General features: G+C 37.9%; 1 protein-coding gene across 6 annotated transcripts in view; it reads left to right on the top strand.

Moving 5' to 3' along the window:
- TRPM3 (transient receptor potential cation channel subfamily M member 3) overlaps positions 1–16,185 on the top strand; it is a 505,408-nt gene that overhangs the window by 327,760 nt on the left and 161,463 nt on the right. For all 6 annotated transcript variants that reach the window (XM_061200350.1, XM_061200352.1, XM_061200346.1 and 3 more), the window contains one exon: positions 2,301–2,475. In XM_061200350.1, coding sequence (XP_061056333.1) covers positions 2,301–2,475 — 175 coding nt within the window. The remainder of the gene's footprint in view (positions 1–2,300; positions 2,476–16,185) is intronic.

Consider the following 16,185-nt stretch of genomic DNA (forward strand, 5'->3'; position numbering starts at 1 on the left):
TTGCTCTCAAATCTTCCTATGAAAATTGATCCTTTGCACCTGTGTTTCCTCTCAAAGAGAGGAGAGTTTTCCAGCCATCTTGCCTATTGTCTGGTAGACTCTGGATCACTGGAACATTCTAGACGATCCATTCTATGACTTCTTCCTCCATGAGTGGATCACAGTTGGTCTGTGAGTAGGAGTAAAGATCCACTGATAGAATCAGTGCTCAAGAATCAGAATTTGGCCAAGGCCTCTCTTAGAAGATCCTAGAAATAGTCTAAATGATATCATTTGGTATAAAACAGTAGGTATAGCGTATTGTCCCTTGACATGAAACAATATGAGAGCATGTGCTAAAGAAAAGCAAAGGGAAAAACTAAATAGCATAGTATTTTGGAAATACCTTATAAAATCACTTTAAACATTTAAGTTTATGTTTAAACTTTAAACATAAAATACTTTATAAAATAACATTTAATGTGCCTTGGAAAAGAGTCTCTTTTCCAAGGCACATTAGAACATAAATCCATATAGGGGTGGGTATTTTTTATGTCAGAAAATTCTCCTCCAAAAGAAGTGTGCTGTATTAACATTTCAAGTTAGCCCTTAATCTTTAACGTGCCTTTCAACAGGAACTTACTTAATCCTCATAAACAATAGCAGTGGGAAAGTGTCTCCTTCATAGACACCCCAACAGAGCTTTAAAGTGGCCTTTTGTCTGAGTCATTAGAGCTTCTGGGTCAAAGGAGAACAGCATGACCTTTTACTTCCCTCTCCTTGGATTTGAAGGAGTAATTCTCAAAAACTCCCCCTCCACAGAAAACTCTGATGGGACTACAGGTCATCTCTCTCTCCCAATTCCTTCTGGGGAACAAAAAAAAATCTTGGCTTCTTGCCTTAATCAACAGTTGTTATTTTCTTACATTTTTTAAATGTAAATTTAAAACAGCACTCTTTTTTTGTGTAACTGGCATTTTGGACCATTCTTTCCAGATGAAAATCAAACCATGAAAGACACTGACTTAGAAGAGATAAGGTCCTAGGAGACTGATGTACTTATACTTTAGAAGTAAAACAGGTCACACAAGTCTAATAAAATCTCTTACTAATGGAGCAAGAAATCAAACACCAACCTATTATTTCTCATAGGGGAGCAGTTTCTTGATAAAAGATAAAACCATAACAGAAGGGGGAAGAGGAAGGAAGAACTGAGGTGATTAAGGGCTTTTTTCAGTTCATATTTACGGAAGTGGTACAGAATCTTGACTATTTTTTAAGATAACTGCTTTGTGTACCTTATAAAACCCTTTCATTTTTATGGCATTGCCCAATTTCCTAACTATTCTGAGAAGATAGAGTGAGAAAATACAACGTGGTACCAAATTGAGCAAAAAAACTTATTCAATGAACGATGATACTTGAGATGTCACTTGAAAACTAATTTAATTTCTTTCTCATCATGTCTCTCATGGACATTTGTTTTTAATACTTCTCTTTACTATGTTAGGTTGAACATACATAAGTGTTGATGTTAGGGCAGTTTTTACTTGAAAACAGCAATGTCTGTGGCTCAGTATAAATAGCTGAAATCCCTTAATTCAACTGAATTCAGAAAATGTTTGCCCATCGTGTGCCTGGCACCTTCCTCAGTAGTGAAGGACACAGTAATGGCAGAGGACAGATGCCGTATCTCCTGAGTAATTTATTATAACTATTCTAGTGTTAAGAATCCATAATCAAGCTTATCACCTATGGTCAGAAATAGATAGACCCCTAATTTTGCCACTAGTTGATTCAACAAGTTAAAATATGCCCCCAGCTGATTTTGGTAGTCTTTAATAAAAAGAACCATTTAGGCATTTTCTTAGCACTGTGATGACTTCAGGGAGGTGGCATTTTTTTAACTTCCCATTTTTCATATAGGAAACTGACCGTTGGATCCATATGAGACTTGCTTAAGATCGAATTTAGCTTCCAGTCTTTTGGCTGCTGGCCCAGCACTTCCTCTACTAACCAATTCCTTTCCCACCCTCCTCACTCTACGCCTCCCCTGTGAGGTATAGTCATCAGCGCTTTAAAACCCCAAAACCCTGGGAGTTGCGGGGAGAGGGCAGAGTTGAGTGGACTCTCTAGCGGGAAAATTCTGCTAAAGGGTTTTCTGTAAAATTTCGCTCCGTATGTTAGCCCTTCATATGTTGTTACCTCCCCCATGCTCAGTAATTTTAGTCTGTGCTTTTTGTTTCTCTTTTTGTTTCTTTGGTTTGCTGGCTTTGTGTTCTTTTCTCTTTTTTTCCTTTTCTTTTCCTTTTTTAATGCAGGAATCGGTCAAGGCGTTCCAGTGGTGGCACTCATTGTGGAAGGAGGACCCAATGTGATCTCAATTGTCTTGGAATACCTTCGAGATACCCCTCCCGTGCCAGTTGTTGTCTGTGATGGGAGTGGACGGGCATCCGACATCCTGGCATTTGGGCATAAATATTCAGAAGAAGGCGGGTAGGTAATTTTCCAGGCCCCAGAGTTGACCTGTGAGTGCTAAGCTTGTGTTCCGAGCTTGGAAGAGAGGGTGTGAGTTGATTAATCATTTGGCATGGGAGGGAGGTGGGGAAGAGCAGGGAAACATATCTACATGTCCTATGAAGTGGGAAATTCCATGAAAGCTCTACTAGTCCACACTGATGCTAAAGAGAACTAGGGGAATGGAGGGGTCATAGGATGTGGTCTCCTTTCTGTTCTCTTCATTCTCCTTCTCTCTTGTCCTCCTCCCACTGAGGAGAAGCAGGAATTGGGTTTTAACACATGAAGCACAGCTAACCTGGACCATACAGTACAGGTTAGTAACTCGAGAGAAGCTAGGATGTGCAGCTTCCAGGCTTGACCTCCAAACACCACCTTCCCCAAGCTGCCATGTGTGTACAAATGCTAAATGTTTACAAAAGCATTTGGTGGCCTGTCCCATCAGATCCCTCTAGACTGGCTTGGAAAGTAGATTCTCTGTAATGGTAACCACTCTGTCCTGTGTAACCTGCTCTTGACCCCCTCACGCACTTGCCTTGGTCTAGCAACCCCCTGATGCTGCTCTCAACAGTCCAAAGTACCCAACCCCATGGAGGACTTCCTTTCCTGGCCCTCCCCCCCAAATCTGAGATCCCCCTCAGTGAATCCTGAAGTGCAGGCACTCCTGCAGAAGATTAGATCAAAGTAATTCATCTGAAGGTGTGAATGACTTTAAGGAAGAAAACTCAAGGGAGCAATTGAAGTTTTAAATAAGGAACTTCGTAACCTAATCAGTTCTCCTAACACATGAAAGTAGTGGGAGAAAGAAACCCCGAAGGAGTTGGGGGTCTTTTATTCATTCCTTTCATAAATATACAGTAATTGTCTACTGGGTGCCAAGCACTAAGATATGAAAAAGAATAACAAGCTATTCCTACCCCAAAGAGTTCATAGCAAGTCTTGTAAGTAGACAAGCATATCATTATAATAATAGTAATGACAGGTGAGCTTGCCTACTCAGGCCGCTCCCTCCTCCACCTCTCTCTCACCCAGCCTGACTTAAAATAGACTCGGCATGGCAGCTCAATACCCTCTCTCTCCCCAGTCTTCCTCTTGTCTTTGCCAGCAGCCCAGCACTCTGGGTGAGCCATTAAAACAGCACACTTCCCTGGTTAGTACGTGAACTTAGACATACGAAAGGAAGACGGCTGGAGACATAAGACTCTCAGCTTAACATTGCAAACATTGACAGTGGCTTTAGGCCCTGTTAAAGCTTTTGATACTAAAAGAAAAAAAGCTAATTTTTGTACGCACCAAGTTGGAGTTTGCTTACTGGCAAATTCAATGAAGTTACTGTTATCTTCTTCTTTAATAGTGAATATCAGTCACATTTGCCTATGTGTCCACATGTCTGTTACCAAAAAGAGTTCGAGATCCTCAACTATGCTTTGCTTTTAGCCATAGTTCTCATTGATTTAAATATAGCAATTGGTTCTTTATTCAGAAGTAGGTTAGAGAATGTACACAGTTTTTAGCTTTGGTGCTTTTTTTCATTTTAGTGCTTGCAATTATTTTGCTGTATCCCTAAAAAGTAGATACAACTTTGCACTCAGAATGCACATTTCGTTTTGAGAAACCTCAGCATTTCAGGTTTCCAGGTCTATATACAGTGAAAGTCTGGACCTAGTGCTTGTTTTTTGTCATTCTCTCGGGTTGGGTACCTTGAAAAATATTAAAATCTCTGATAAGTTGCTTTTCCTGATTCTGTTTTAATATAGGAGAAAGGTTACACATTTTAGAGCTGGGTAAGACTCTATATATTATTTAACCTAGGGGACAGATACACAGAGAAATTAAGTGCTTTCCCAAGGCCACACAGCCCATGATCCCAGGCCATTTCTGGTGTATTATAAAAATTCACTGAAATGTGTTTTGTGGTATGTGCCCTAGTGTTTCTCATATAGTACTTCAGTGATACTATCTTTTAAATATATAGGTGTACTTAAGCTGCCTTCAGTTTCCTCTTTCTGTTATAATTGAATTTTTCTATTATTCTGTGTAATCAAAGAAAGATAAAATCAATGCGTTTCTGGTTGTAAACCAACATCCAAGCTGATCACCTCTACATCGTGTAGATTCTTTTCTTTCTCACACCCAGACCATCATACCTCAACTCCAAAATTAAGAGTCAAAAATACCATGCCCTTTCATGCGTGTAACTAGTGTGAAGATAAAGAGTTAAGATATAATTTTATATCTTTGGAATTATTAAAATTAAAATTTCAATAATTTTCAGAAACATTTAGAAATGGTTATTAAGAATATAGAAGACTAAAAAGAGCATTATATTTGCCAGTCTAAATATATATATATATATTGTAAAGTTATGATAAAAATACGCTCTGCTTCAGGAAACCAGTTATAAATTTAACATGATAAAATGCATTCAGAATGTTTCTGTGTGCCATCTGAATAACTGCCAGAATTAATCATGTTTATTTACCTTGGTAAGAAATTGTCCAGCCACACATGTGCAGCCAATTTTAAAAATCATTAGTGTGCTTTATTATATGCTCCTGAAAAAAATGGCCCACCTGGACTTCATTCATCAAGAAGGATTTCTTCTTTGATTTTCAACAAAGTCCAACAGAGTTGAGACATGTTTCACTGCAAATAGATATAAACGCATAACTATATGTTCATATAAACAAATCTATATAAATAAATGTGTGTGATCATACATATACTATTGAACATAGGAAACATACATACCCTGTTTATTAAACATGAATCAGGATTTGAAATCACTTATTTTTATTTTTCAGTTACTTTGGTAATTTAAATATGATTTTTTAAATTTTAAGTTCATTTATAGGTTGTTAAATAGTATAGGCCCAAGCACTATAAATTTTTATATTCAGCTGTAAAGCTTTTCAATTTTATAATCCTAGAGGAGTGAATAGAATTTACACACTTTGTAGTTTAACTTTTGTGAACTTGATATTTTGACTTTAAATTCCCTGTTATTAACTACCTTCCAAGAATATGAATTTGAAGGGGAATCGCTCTGGAAGCAAATTATCATTGGAAATACTGATTAACTTTTGTAGATGAGATTATGTGAGATAGAAAAAGTCAGACTGTATCTCTCCCAATGCAAATGGGTTTGGATAGACTAGGAGACTGTATCTCTCCCAATGCAAAGGGGTTTGGATAGACTAGGAGACAATTGCAATTAAATTCTTATTTTTATCTTTTTTCCCCATCTCTGTTCTGTGGACTATACTACCAGAAAGAAATGGTCAAACTTTGTTTTTTTCCTTATTGACATATTGGATTTTCTATTTCTCATCTGTCATAGTTTAGAATGAGTCACAAGTCACTTTCCCTACCTAATTTCATTGCTTTAGAAATATTATCAAATATTATTTCTGAATCACAAATGACTCAACACTGCAGACATAAATAGATTAATGCTATCTAAGTAGCATTAGATTCAATTACCTCAGTTTTTAAATACTAGGATTTCCCTTTTTGTTGTGTTGACTAACGAAGATGACCAGCATTACCCATAGTCAGGAGCACCTTTCCGGCTGTAGGTTTCTGAAGTTGAAGTCGGAGATTACTTTGCTTGATAATTGTCAACCCAAGTCTCAGATTGCAGAGAAATGTGGTCTAGCCCCTCATTTATCAATTAGTGAGCAATGACTCACAGATGAAAAATGTCAGCATGAAAAAGGCATCTGAATGAATGTGAGTCCTGAGATGATTACCCCCATTCATCCAAATTGTATTATCAATGCTTATGTTTATTTTGACAAGTTTGTCCCAAAAATAATCATCAGGATTTACCATTTTTAGGTACCCTAGGCAAGAAGCAGAACTTGCAGTAACAGAAAGCCTTAAAGTTTTAAGTAGTCATAACTTTTGGAAAGTTATTAATGGGTCAAACACCAATAGACTTCACATCCTTATGTGCCAGTGGAATTTGCATCAGGTATTGTGAAGAATAAATGAGCAATGGCTTGCTCTTGAATACGGGAGATAAATATTTTATTTGAAATAAAAGTCTGATTTGCCTGTTTAAAGGGAGCTTAATAGGGTCCCTACATTTTTGGATTAGCTGAAATAAAGGCATAAATGGAACACAAAGTAGAAATGAAGAAGGAAAATTTTGCTGCATGGCTTCAGATTATATAACTCAATCCTACCAGAGATGTGACAAGTTTGTTTCTCTCCAAATACACATCAAAATGACCGAGGACAGGAGAAAGTCACCAGAAAACTAGTCATTTTAGAACCCCAGGTGTAGACTGTATTCCCTAGGGCATATCATTCTGTGCGGTGGCCACTCTTTCCTTCTGCTGCTCAAGAGATTTCCAGCTAAAGCTGAAGGATGCCACAGGCCAATCATTTGTCTCTGTAAGATCTGCTGAAAGAAAGTAATTGATCTCGATGGTTTGTATTCCAGCATGATTTAGACATAATGGGAATGTCAAGTGAGAAGGAAGGAAACCAATAGCAGGCATGCCAACTTCAAGTGTCCATTTTATTTTTTGTTAATTTCATCTTGCCTTGTCTCTTTTCTAGAATTTTCTATAAAAAGCATGTCAAAACTGGATTCTGTTTTGTGACCTCAGAAGGGAAGTAAGAAAAATTGGAAACATCTTGTACAGACACAGAATACTGGTGGCTTTATTTATAAAAAAGTGCTGGTTTTGTAAACTGTTTTCCAAGTTAACATTTAACTGTTAGAGGACGGGCAGGACGTGGCACTGTCGAGGACTTTGGAGATTAAATGGAGACCTCCAACACAGGCATGAGTACAGATAACGAGAAGGTCACGTATGCTATGATAAATGTATAAAGTGTTACCAGAGCACAAAGCACTTGAGTGTGGCATTCCTCATGAGAATCTATTCAGTGGAAACATTTATGTTAATTATCCCCAAAATGGCAATATAATAACTCTATTGCTTCCCTTCCCCTTTTCCATCAAAAACTATATCTAAAGTGAGGGTCAGTATGAATGATCAAGGAAAAGCTAACATACAAACCTCTTTTATGCAAGTCAACACAGAAAAAAGAATCAATCTGAATAGGATTGAAGGAAAGCTGGTAAAGGGACAAATTATATGAGACAGTATGGTGTTTTGTGTGGTGGTGTGTGTGTATAGATAGATATTATTAAACTGAATTTATATATACTCAAATTCAATGTAATGAAATTAATTGATATATTAATTTAATACTATAAAATTTAATTTTGTATAATTAAGTATATATACTTATATATAAATGATAATAATATGTGTATGTATGTGTGTGTTTAAATTTTAAGTGAAAACTTAAAAGTAGGACTGATAACCTCACTTTTCAAATCAATCAATCACCAGGTATTTTTTGAATGCTTGTTTTAGGCCTTTCCTGGAGAGGTACAATCTCATTTGAACTAATATAATAGAAAATAATTTTCAACTAGATGTTAGTTACTGAATTCTAAAAGGCAGAAAGAGGCAGAGGTTGGAGTAGATGGAGAAAGTTTCATAAAGAGAGTATTATTGCAATTTTTCCCTCCGTGGAATATATAAAGATATAGTTATATGGATACTTAGGTCACTGTATCCAAGTTCCACAAGGCTAGAGTAGCTTCATTTATTTAGGAAAGTGCAAAATAAAATAAATATTTTTTCCTTAGAGTTTGCTATTTGATCCCTCCATGTGTGCCAACATGGGGAGAATGAAGCATTGACTTAAAAAAAAATCTAGATAGTTCATGGAGGAAAGTACCAGTGAAAACTTTTATTGATATAAATTGGCCGATAAGTTCTCTACATTGATTAAATTTACTTTAGAATTGCTCAACTCCAAGTTGGGAAAATGTGGTCTTGAACATAAAGAGCAAACATGAGAAAAACACAGAGCTGGGTAATCCATTACCGTAAAGAAATCCTTTTTAGGGAACCACTGCCCAGAACTTTTAGATAGCCCATCAATGCAAGTGAAGACTTCAAAGGTACCAGTTGTGTTCCCCTGAGATTTGCTTAGCTAACTCTCGGCCACTTGTTATATAGAAAACTTTCAAAATAAGCATGTGGTTATCACATTTCAGCATGCCTGAGAATCACCTGGAGAGTGAAAGAAAAAGTCCCCTAAGTATCTTGATTCAGTGTAGCTGGGCTGGGGTGCAGGAGACTGTATTTGAAACCAAAACCCCAGATGATTCCAATAAGAGTGGTCCATGGACCACACTTTCAGAAACTTTTTAAAAATTTATTTCATTGAAGTATAGTTGACTAACAATGTTGTGTTAATTTCTGCTCTACAGCAAAGTGATTCGGTTATACATATGTATATACATTCTTTGTCATATTCTTCTCCATTATGGCTTATTACAGGATACTGAATATAGTTCCCTGTGCTATACAGTAGGACTTTGTTGTTTATCCATCCTATATATAATAATTTGCATCTGCTAATCCCAAACTCCCAGTCCATTCCTCCCCCATCCCCCCCCCCTCCCTTGGCAACCACAAGTCTGTTCTCTATATCTGTGAGGCTGCAGAAGCTCTTTTAAAGTTTATAAAAATTAGATTTCTCTTTATATTTCTCTGGTGTTTCCAAAAACAGCTTCTTCACTTTCTATGCCTCATGTGCATTCTACTCACACAAGTCATTGCATTGTTACCACAAGCACTTTGTACTCTCTGCCAAACTTTGTCTTTGGAACCCAGTTGACTTGAAAAGTGTATTTAGCATGAGTCTCCTCATTTCTTTCTTTATCACAGCTGTTCTTGGTTCCAAACATCTGTCAGACTTGAAAATTCTTCCCTTGAAGAGCAAGCTATAGCTCTTCATACAGCATAAAAATACGCATTTAGACAGGACTGGGAGACTTCTCTGTTAGTATTTTTATTTATATGGATTTCTTAAAGCTATTCAGCTCACCTCCCTGTTTCTCTTGAAAATTATTTTCTGAGTAGTTCAAAAGGTATGAACAATTTAAAAAGAGAAAGAAAAGAGGATGAGGAAAGCAATAGTACTTAAAAGTGAAGTAATGCTAGTTGGTTGTGAATGATGGCTCTCAGCTGTTTGAGAAGCCACTGACAGTCACTGGGGCCATTAACTTCAGCATTAGAAGGTATTACCTCACTTTCCTTTAACTTGACGATTGCAATGGATAACCATTTAAGAGTCCCAATTTCCCACTTGCCTCTAGTATTGATTTTCACTTCTTTAAAGCCCCTGGACCCCTTCTCAAATGAAATCTCTGGTAGAAGTGCCATTTATAAAACAGACAAGACACAGGTTTACTCTGTTGAAGCTGGGGTGGAAGGCCTAGACCACTGGTTCTCAATTTTTACCTTGCATCAGAATTACCCAGAGGGCTTCTTAGAGTCCGCATGCCACAACTAAAAAAAGATCCAGCATGCCGCAGCGAAGATCCCTGGTGCAGCCAAAAAAAAAAAAAAAAGATTAAAAAACCATTAGCATTAAAAAAAACTACCCAGAGGGCTTCTTAAAACGAATTGCCGGGTCCATACTTTGAGAACCACTGGCTTAGCCTCCTTCTCTCTGCCTGGTTCTCACCCACTAAAGCAGTTCTGAAGCAGCTCTGGAGCTCATCCTCAAAATTCCAGGGGCTTCTTTGTAGAACCCAGTTGAAGACCATTAATCTACATGTTAAGTCCACGTTCCTTTACTTAAACTCAACACTCTTTGCATTCTGGCCCCAGCCTCTCTCTAGAGCCATCTCAATGAAACTTCCATTTACCTGAAACCCAGCTGAACTGTCCCCCTGCACTGCTCTCCAAGCACAGCGTGCTGCCATAGGCCTCTCTGCCTTAGCATATGTCCATGTATATTTCTTTACCCACTTAATTTCTAGGAAATTTTTCTTTCTGAAGTCCAATGCATAGTTTCTCTCTCATGAGAGCTTTAAAACCCACATTTAAAGAGCTTTAAAAATACATTTAAAACTTATCTGGGTGAGGTGCAGATAATAAACTCTCCTGGTATTTAATCCCTCTACCTTAGAGGAAATGAATTCTGAATCAACCTGGCTGACATTAGAACCTGCAGCTGCTAAAAATACAGTGTATTAACATCTCACCCAGTGATCATTAATAATAGATAATGTTTGGAATGTTCTTAATGGATTTCCCTCAGATTCCCCATGCAATTCTCAGATGTTGATTATGAGCCACAGGATTTATGAAAACTATTTACAGCAGTAACTACCTGCTTAAAAAAGCTTCTTCATCCAGAGAAACACTAAAGATGCATTAAAGTAGGACTCCAAGGTTAAGTCAAGTTTGTACTTCTGAAAAGTTACAAACTAGAAAAGTCTCCATTCAGTTTCAGTAAAGCCTGTCCTTTATTGTTCTAATTGCTGGACAACCATCCTAGAGTTAATATACATGTTCATTGTGTTTTCTGGGTTTATTCAATGTAAATGAAGTGTCCATCCATGAGCAGTGACCCCCTAAAGGTCTTAAGTAAGCAATAAAGAATCGGTTCTTCTAACTCCATGGAAACCACAGTTCAGTGTCTTAGAGACAGGCCTAAAATTTGGAGCTCTTTGACCCTATGATCTTATTGGTTTTCACCATTTGACAGTATATTTGAGATTTATTATCTCTGGTAGAGGGATGACAAGTTTTCATCTTGAGTGTCAACGATAATCAACCAGTAGTGGCTTCCTAAGATGATGTGTTGAGAGTGATTCTGAGGCCACATCTGGACTCAGGAAAGATTACTGTGATAGATTAGCAATGATGCAAAGAAGGAAATTTATAGTCAAAATACCATGGAGGTCTATTCTTATCCTTGAATAAAAACAAAATCTTTTAGCTAGCCTGTGTATATCGCTACCAGGTAACCATCAAGCAGCACATTGAATTATGAAACCAGGGGAAAAATAAGAACCTTATCTGCCTAAAAGATACTTAGGAAATACTCAGTTTTTTTTATCAACACTGTGAAGCACATCAGTCTTTAAATTATCTGATGATATGAGCCTTTTCACACAAGCATAATGCATAGGATATGAGGGACAAGAGGCTCTTTATTGTGGGGTGGTGCTGTTTGGAGCTGGACTGAGGGACAAAGTGCAATTGCTAATGGATAATGTATTAGAAAAAAGAATAACTTTTTCAAAAACCTAGGAACTAATTCATCACAGAATACATACAAAAATAGAGAAAATTATATTTGCCCCAACATCTCATAGAGTAGGATATAGGGTTAGAAGGAATACTTTGACAAATTACTTTGAAAGAGAAGTGATATTTACCACTCCTTTTCCTCCACACCCCTGACCCTCCCCCCAATAGCATACTTGAGGAATTGAAATTACTGTTTTTTAAAGCTTCTACATGCAAGAGCCCGATCTAGACACTTTATTTCATAAATGCTGTGAGGTAGCTATGATAATTATCTCAATTTTATAAATGAGGAAATTGAGTAGAGAAAGGTTAGGAAAGTTCAGTATCGCACAGCTAGAGAGTGGTCTGCCTAGGAAGATTAGGGCTGGAACCTCTGCTCTTAGCAGCTGCACCATGTTGCCTCCTAGGAGAATGGGCCCCAGTAACTGCAGGAGGTTTACTTGCCCCAGAGCTGAGTTACTCCGAACAGAGGAAGCTGCACCCAGCTTCCATCTTCTCCTTCTTGTTTCACATGCTGGTTAACTTCTCCTTTGAATTAAATGTTGGACCAACGTTTAAAGCATGTCAGTTGAAGGGGTGCCAGTGTTTTTGCCTGCCCAAGGAGCCTACACATCTCAGTCCAGCTCTGATTCTGTCTCTCATACAGGGCCTAAAACAATAAAAGTTTGATTATTCCTCTTGCCTGGCTATGTGCAATATTCACTGATGGGATTTCACTTGGAATGAAATCAGAGGATGTGTTTTCCTTACAATTTTGGCAGCAGAGAAGCTACCTGACCATGTGGCAGTCCCCATATCCTCTGGCAACAATTCAGTTTCTACTCTTGGGCACATTCATAACCAAAGGCAAAGAGAAGAGGAGGAATTGGAGAGATGCAGCCAACACTGTTCAGGATTTTTCACCTTAACGTCCTGCTAGTCCCTGACTAAGGTGGAGGATTTGGCACCTCTGCCTGAAGAGCAGCGCTATCCAATAGAACTTTCTGTGGTGACGGATATGTTCTGTATCTCTGCCGTCCAATCAGACAGGCACTGAGCTCTTGAATTGTGGCTAGAGTGACTAAGGAATTGAATTTTAAATTTTATTTAATTGTAATAAATTTAAATTTGAATTGCCACATGTGGCTGATAGCTCGCACAGCTCTGGCATTTCTGTAATTGGATTCTACCACACTAGGAACCCTTGAATGTCTGATAGATTTCCAGTGTTATCAGAAATTGTTCCCTTCATTTTTAAATTACATTCTTTCATCCAACCAACATTATGTACTCAGTCATTCAATATTTTTGGACACCTACCATGTTCCAGGCACTATTCTAGGTGCGGGCAAAAACACACCTGTGAGCCAAATAGACAAACATTTCTTCTGTTGTGGAGCTTACATTTTAAATTTTAGCAGGGTTAGATATAGATAATAAGTAATATACATAATAAATAAGCCTGTAGAACATTTTAGAAGGTGATATACTATGGGGAAAAGGAGAAGGGTGAGGGGAATCAAGATAAGGAGGTAGAGGAAAAGCCTCTGTCTACAGCACATCCATGAACACTGAGAGAAGGAGTACATAAGTAATATAACATGTAGTCCATGCATCCAAGGAGTTAGAGTTAGTTAGGATTTTCTTAGATTAATCTGTCTTTCTTTATGAAATGCCAAATACAAGATGCACAGCACAAAGCTTGTCTTATAATAGGTGTTAACTGCCTCTCTTAGCACCACCCTCAACCCTACCTCACCACCTACCTTCTGTTTCCTTTTGTATGTGTATCTAAGCCTTCTGTTTTACTATATCTGGCTCAGGATTGTAGAGTGGGTTTTAAAAAGTAGATAGATATTAGATAGGTAGGTAGGTAGATAGATAGATAATAGGTAGGTAGGTAGGAAGGTAAGTAGAAAGAAAGGAATGTAAGACACATCACTCTATGGTTAGTGGTAGGTGAAATTTGCCAGAGAGCAGACTGTACCATCAAGGTATGTGCATCTTGCCCACTTATAAGCAGCTTCTCTAAGATCCTTCCAACTACGTCACACTGCTAAATGGAAACCCTCAGGAAAAGCCCAGGTGAACAACTTTTCTAGGCCAGATGTTCAAACAAGATCAGAGGTACTATTTCTAACATGTCTTAGCTAATAAAGGCCATTTGTACCTGGAGTTGATCCTCAGTAAAACTTGGGCAAAGTAGTTTGGTCACTTTTCTACATTCCATTCACATCTTCCCCAACTTTCTATCCAACTAGTGCTTCCTGAAAAACATCAACATCTGTCAATTATAGCTAAGTAGTTTAACGAAATATCACGTTAGGGCTTCTAATTGTTGAGCAAAATAGTTGTTTGCCTTTTAATTAATTAAAAGGAACTTGGGGCATCTGCTAAGTTAAGGGAGTAACTGAGAAAGTAGTGGATCCTTGAAATCACATTACTCAGTCTTCTCACATATAAGATATATAACATCCTGTCTCAGGGATAAAACAGAAGAAATCTCTTGTATCCAATCGTTTAAACAAATCACTAACTTTACTACACTGAGCTGAGCCTATATATTTAGGTTAGTATAATTCATTGTCAAAGATTATTCCTTCTTATTCTCTTGTTCTCTAAGCCCAGCTCTGATGCTTTTAGCTATGTAATCTTTAGCAAGTCAGTTTACCTGTTCAGGCTTCAGATTCTTCATCTGTAAAGTGGTTGTTCTGAAGTTGTATCATTCCTTTATCCTGAACTTCAAATTCCTCAATAGAATTTTCAGATTAGCACTTTTCCTAGAACACACAGACTCTAGAAATATCAAAATATAAGCTTCAGGAGGAGGTCATAGTCAAGTAACAGTTCTGATACTAACAGCAGTTTGACTTCAGGATGACATAAAATTATCTAGAGTAGTAGTTTTAGGGTATCTTAGCGTCACTTGTTTGTTTTTACATGACATTGATGAACATAATACAAGAGCTAATGAACTCTCTTCATTGATACCCTTCTAAGTGGTTTTGAATTATAGCCTTGGGCTTCCATGGTAGCGCAGTGGTTGGGAATCTGCCTGCCAGTGCAGGGGACACGGGTTCGAGCCCTGGTCCAGGAAGATCCCACATGCCGCGGAGCAACTAAGCCTGTGCGCCACAACTACTGAGCCTGTGCTCTAGAGCCCGCGTGCCACAACTACTGAGCCCACGTGCTACAACTGCTGAAGCCTGCGTGCCTAGAGCCCGTGCTCCACAAGAGAAGCCACCACAATGAGAAGCCCACACACCGCAACGAAGAGTAGCCCCCGCTTGCCACACCTAGGGAAAGCCCGCACGCAGCAACGAAGACCCAACGCAGCCAAAAAAATAAATTAAATAAAGTAAATTAATTAAAAAAAAATTATAGCCTTTTCTATCCCATTCACAGGCCTGCTCCATCCAAATTTTATAGAAATACTGCAGTTTTTCCCTCCTGTATAGAATTGGTCTCCTCCAGCTAATTTGCATATTCAGTACCTTGCTTCAGCCCTGAGCTGGGCACAACATTGGGATTCCCTGCAGGTGCGAAAGCCCCTGGGGTATTTAATAATAAGAAAAAACTGCTTATTACTGAACACCTACTACGTACCAAGAACAGTGCTAGGTGCTTTCTATACCTTATCTTTTTCCAAATACATCAACCTACAAAGACATATTCTACCCCCTTTCAACAGATAAGGAGATGGAGGCTTAAAGAGATTGAATAACCTGCCTCAGGTCCCTCAACTAGTAAATGAAAGAACTGGATTCCAACCAAAGGCACCATATCATAGTGCTTTAATTATAACATTCCATCTTCTATAGAAGATTGCAAAACTGACTTCACCCCTTCTATGTATGACATGGAATTAGTTGAAAAAATGTAGATGTATGTTGAGTTGATCTTTTTAATTTTAGTTTATTTTATTGTAGTATAGTTGCTTTACAATTTGTTTTAATTTCTACTGTACAGCAAAGTGATTTAGTTACATATATAATCATTCTTTTTCATATTCTTTTCCATTATAGTTTATCACAGTGAGTTGATTTTTATGTGATATAATTACTTCCATAAAAAAACAACAAGATCTATGTTAAGGAATTATCTTGATATCACTGAAATCCTTAAAGTCTTTAAACGTTATTGAGCACTTTTATGGGCAAGACATTGCCCTAAGCATTATGGGGGAGACACAGTGAATATGCATCTCCTCCTGACGAGCTACAAAGCAATTCAAAAGGGGAAAACAGTCTCCAGAAGTAGAACCAAATATAGATTATTGAGTTTGGTGGCCAATTCATTTCTAAATACCCTTTGAGTTTAAAGAAAAACTAGAATATTTCTTAGAGATGGATCTGATTGAATAAAAAACGATCAAGAAAATCAGATTGTTGGGGGATGAGGGGCAAAACCCTATGCCACTTCTCTCATTCTCCCAAAAAGGTTTGAAGTCCATCCCAGCATGAGGAGCAAAGGGGAATGGGGAAGACCACCTGGTTAGCTGCCACAAAGTAGCTAATGAGTAGGCAGCTACACATTCACTCAGTCAATCCACAGATATGCTTCA

Source organism: Eubalaena glacialis, chromosome 9 (genome assembly GCF_028564815.1).
Source record: "Eubalaena glacialis isolate mEubGla1 chromosome 9, mEubGla1.1.hap2.+ XY, whole genome shotgun sequence".
Taxonomy (NCBI): domain Eukaryota; kingdom Metazoa; phylum Chordata; class Mammalia; order Artiodactyla; family Balaenidae; genus Eubalaena; species Eubalaena glacialis.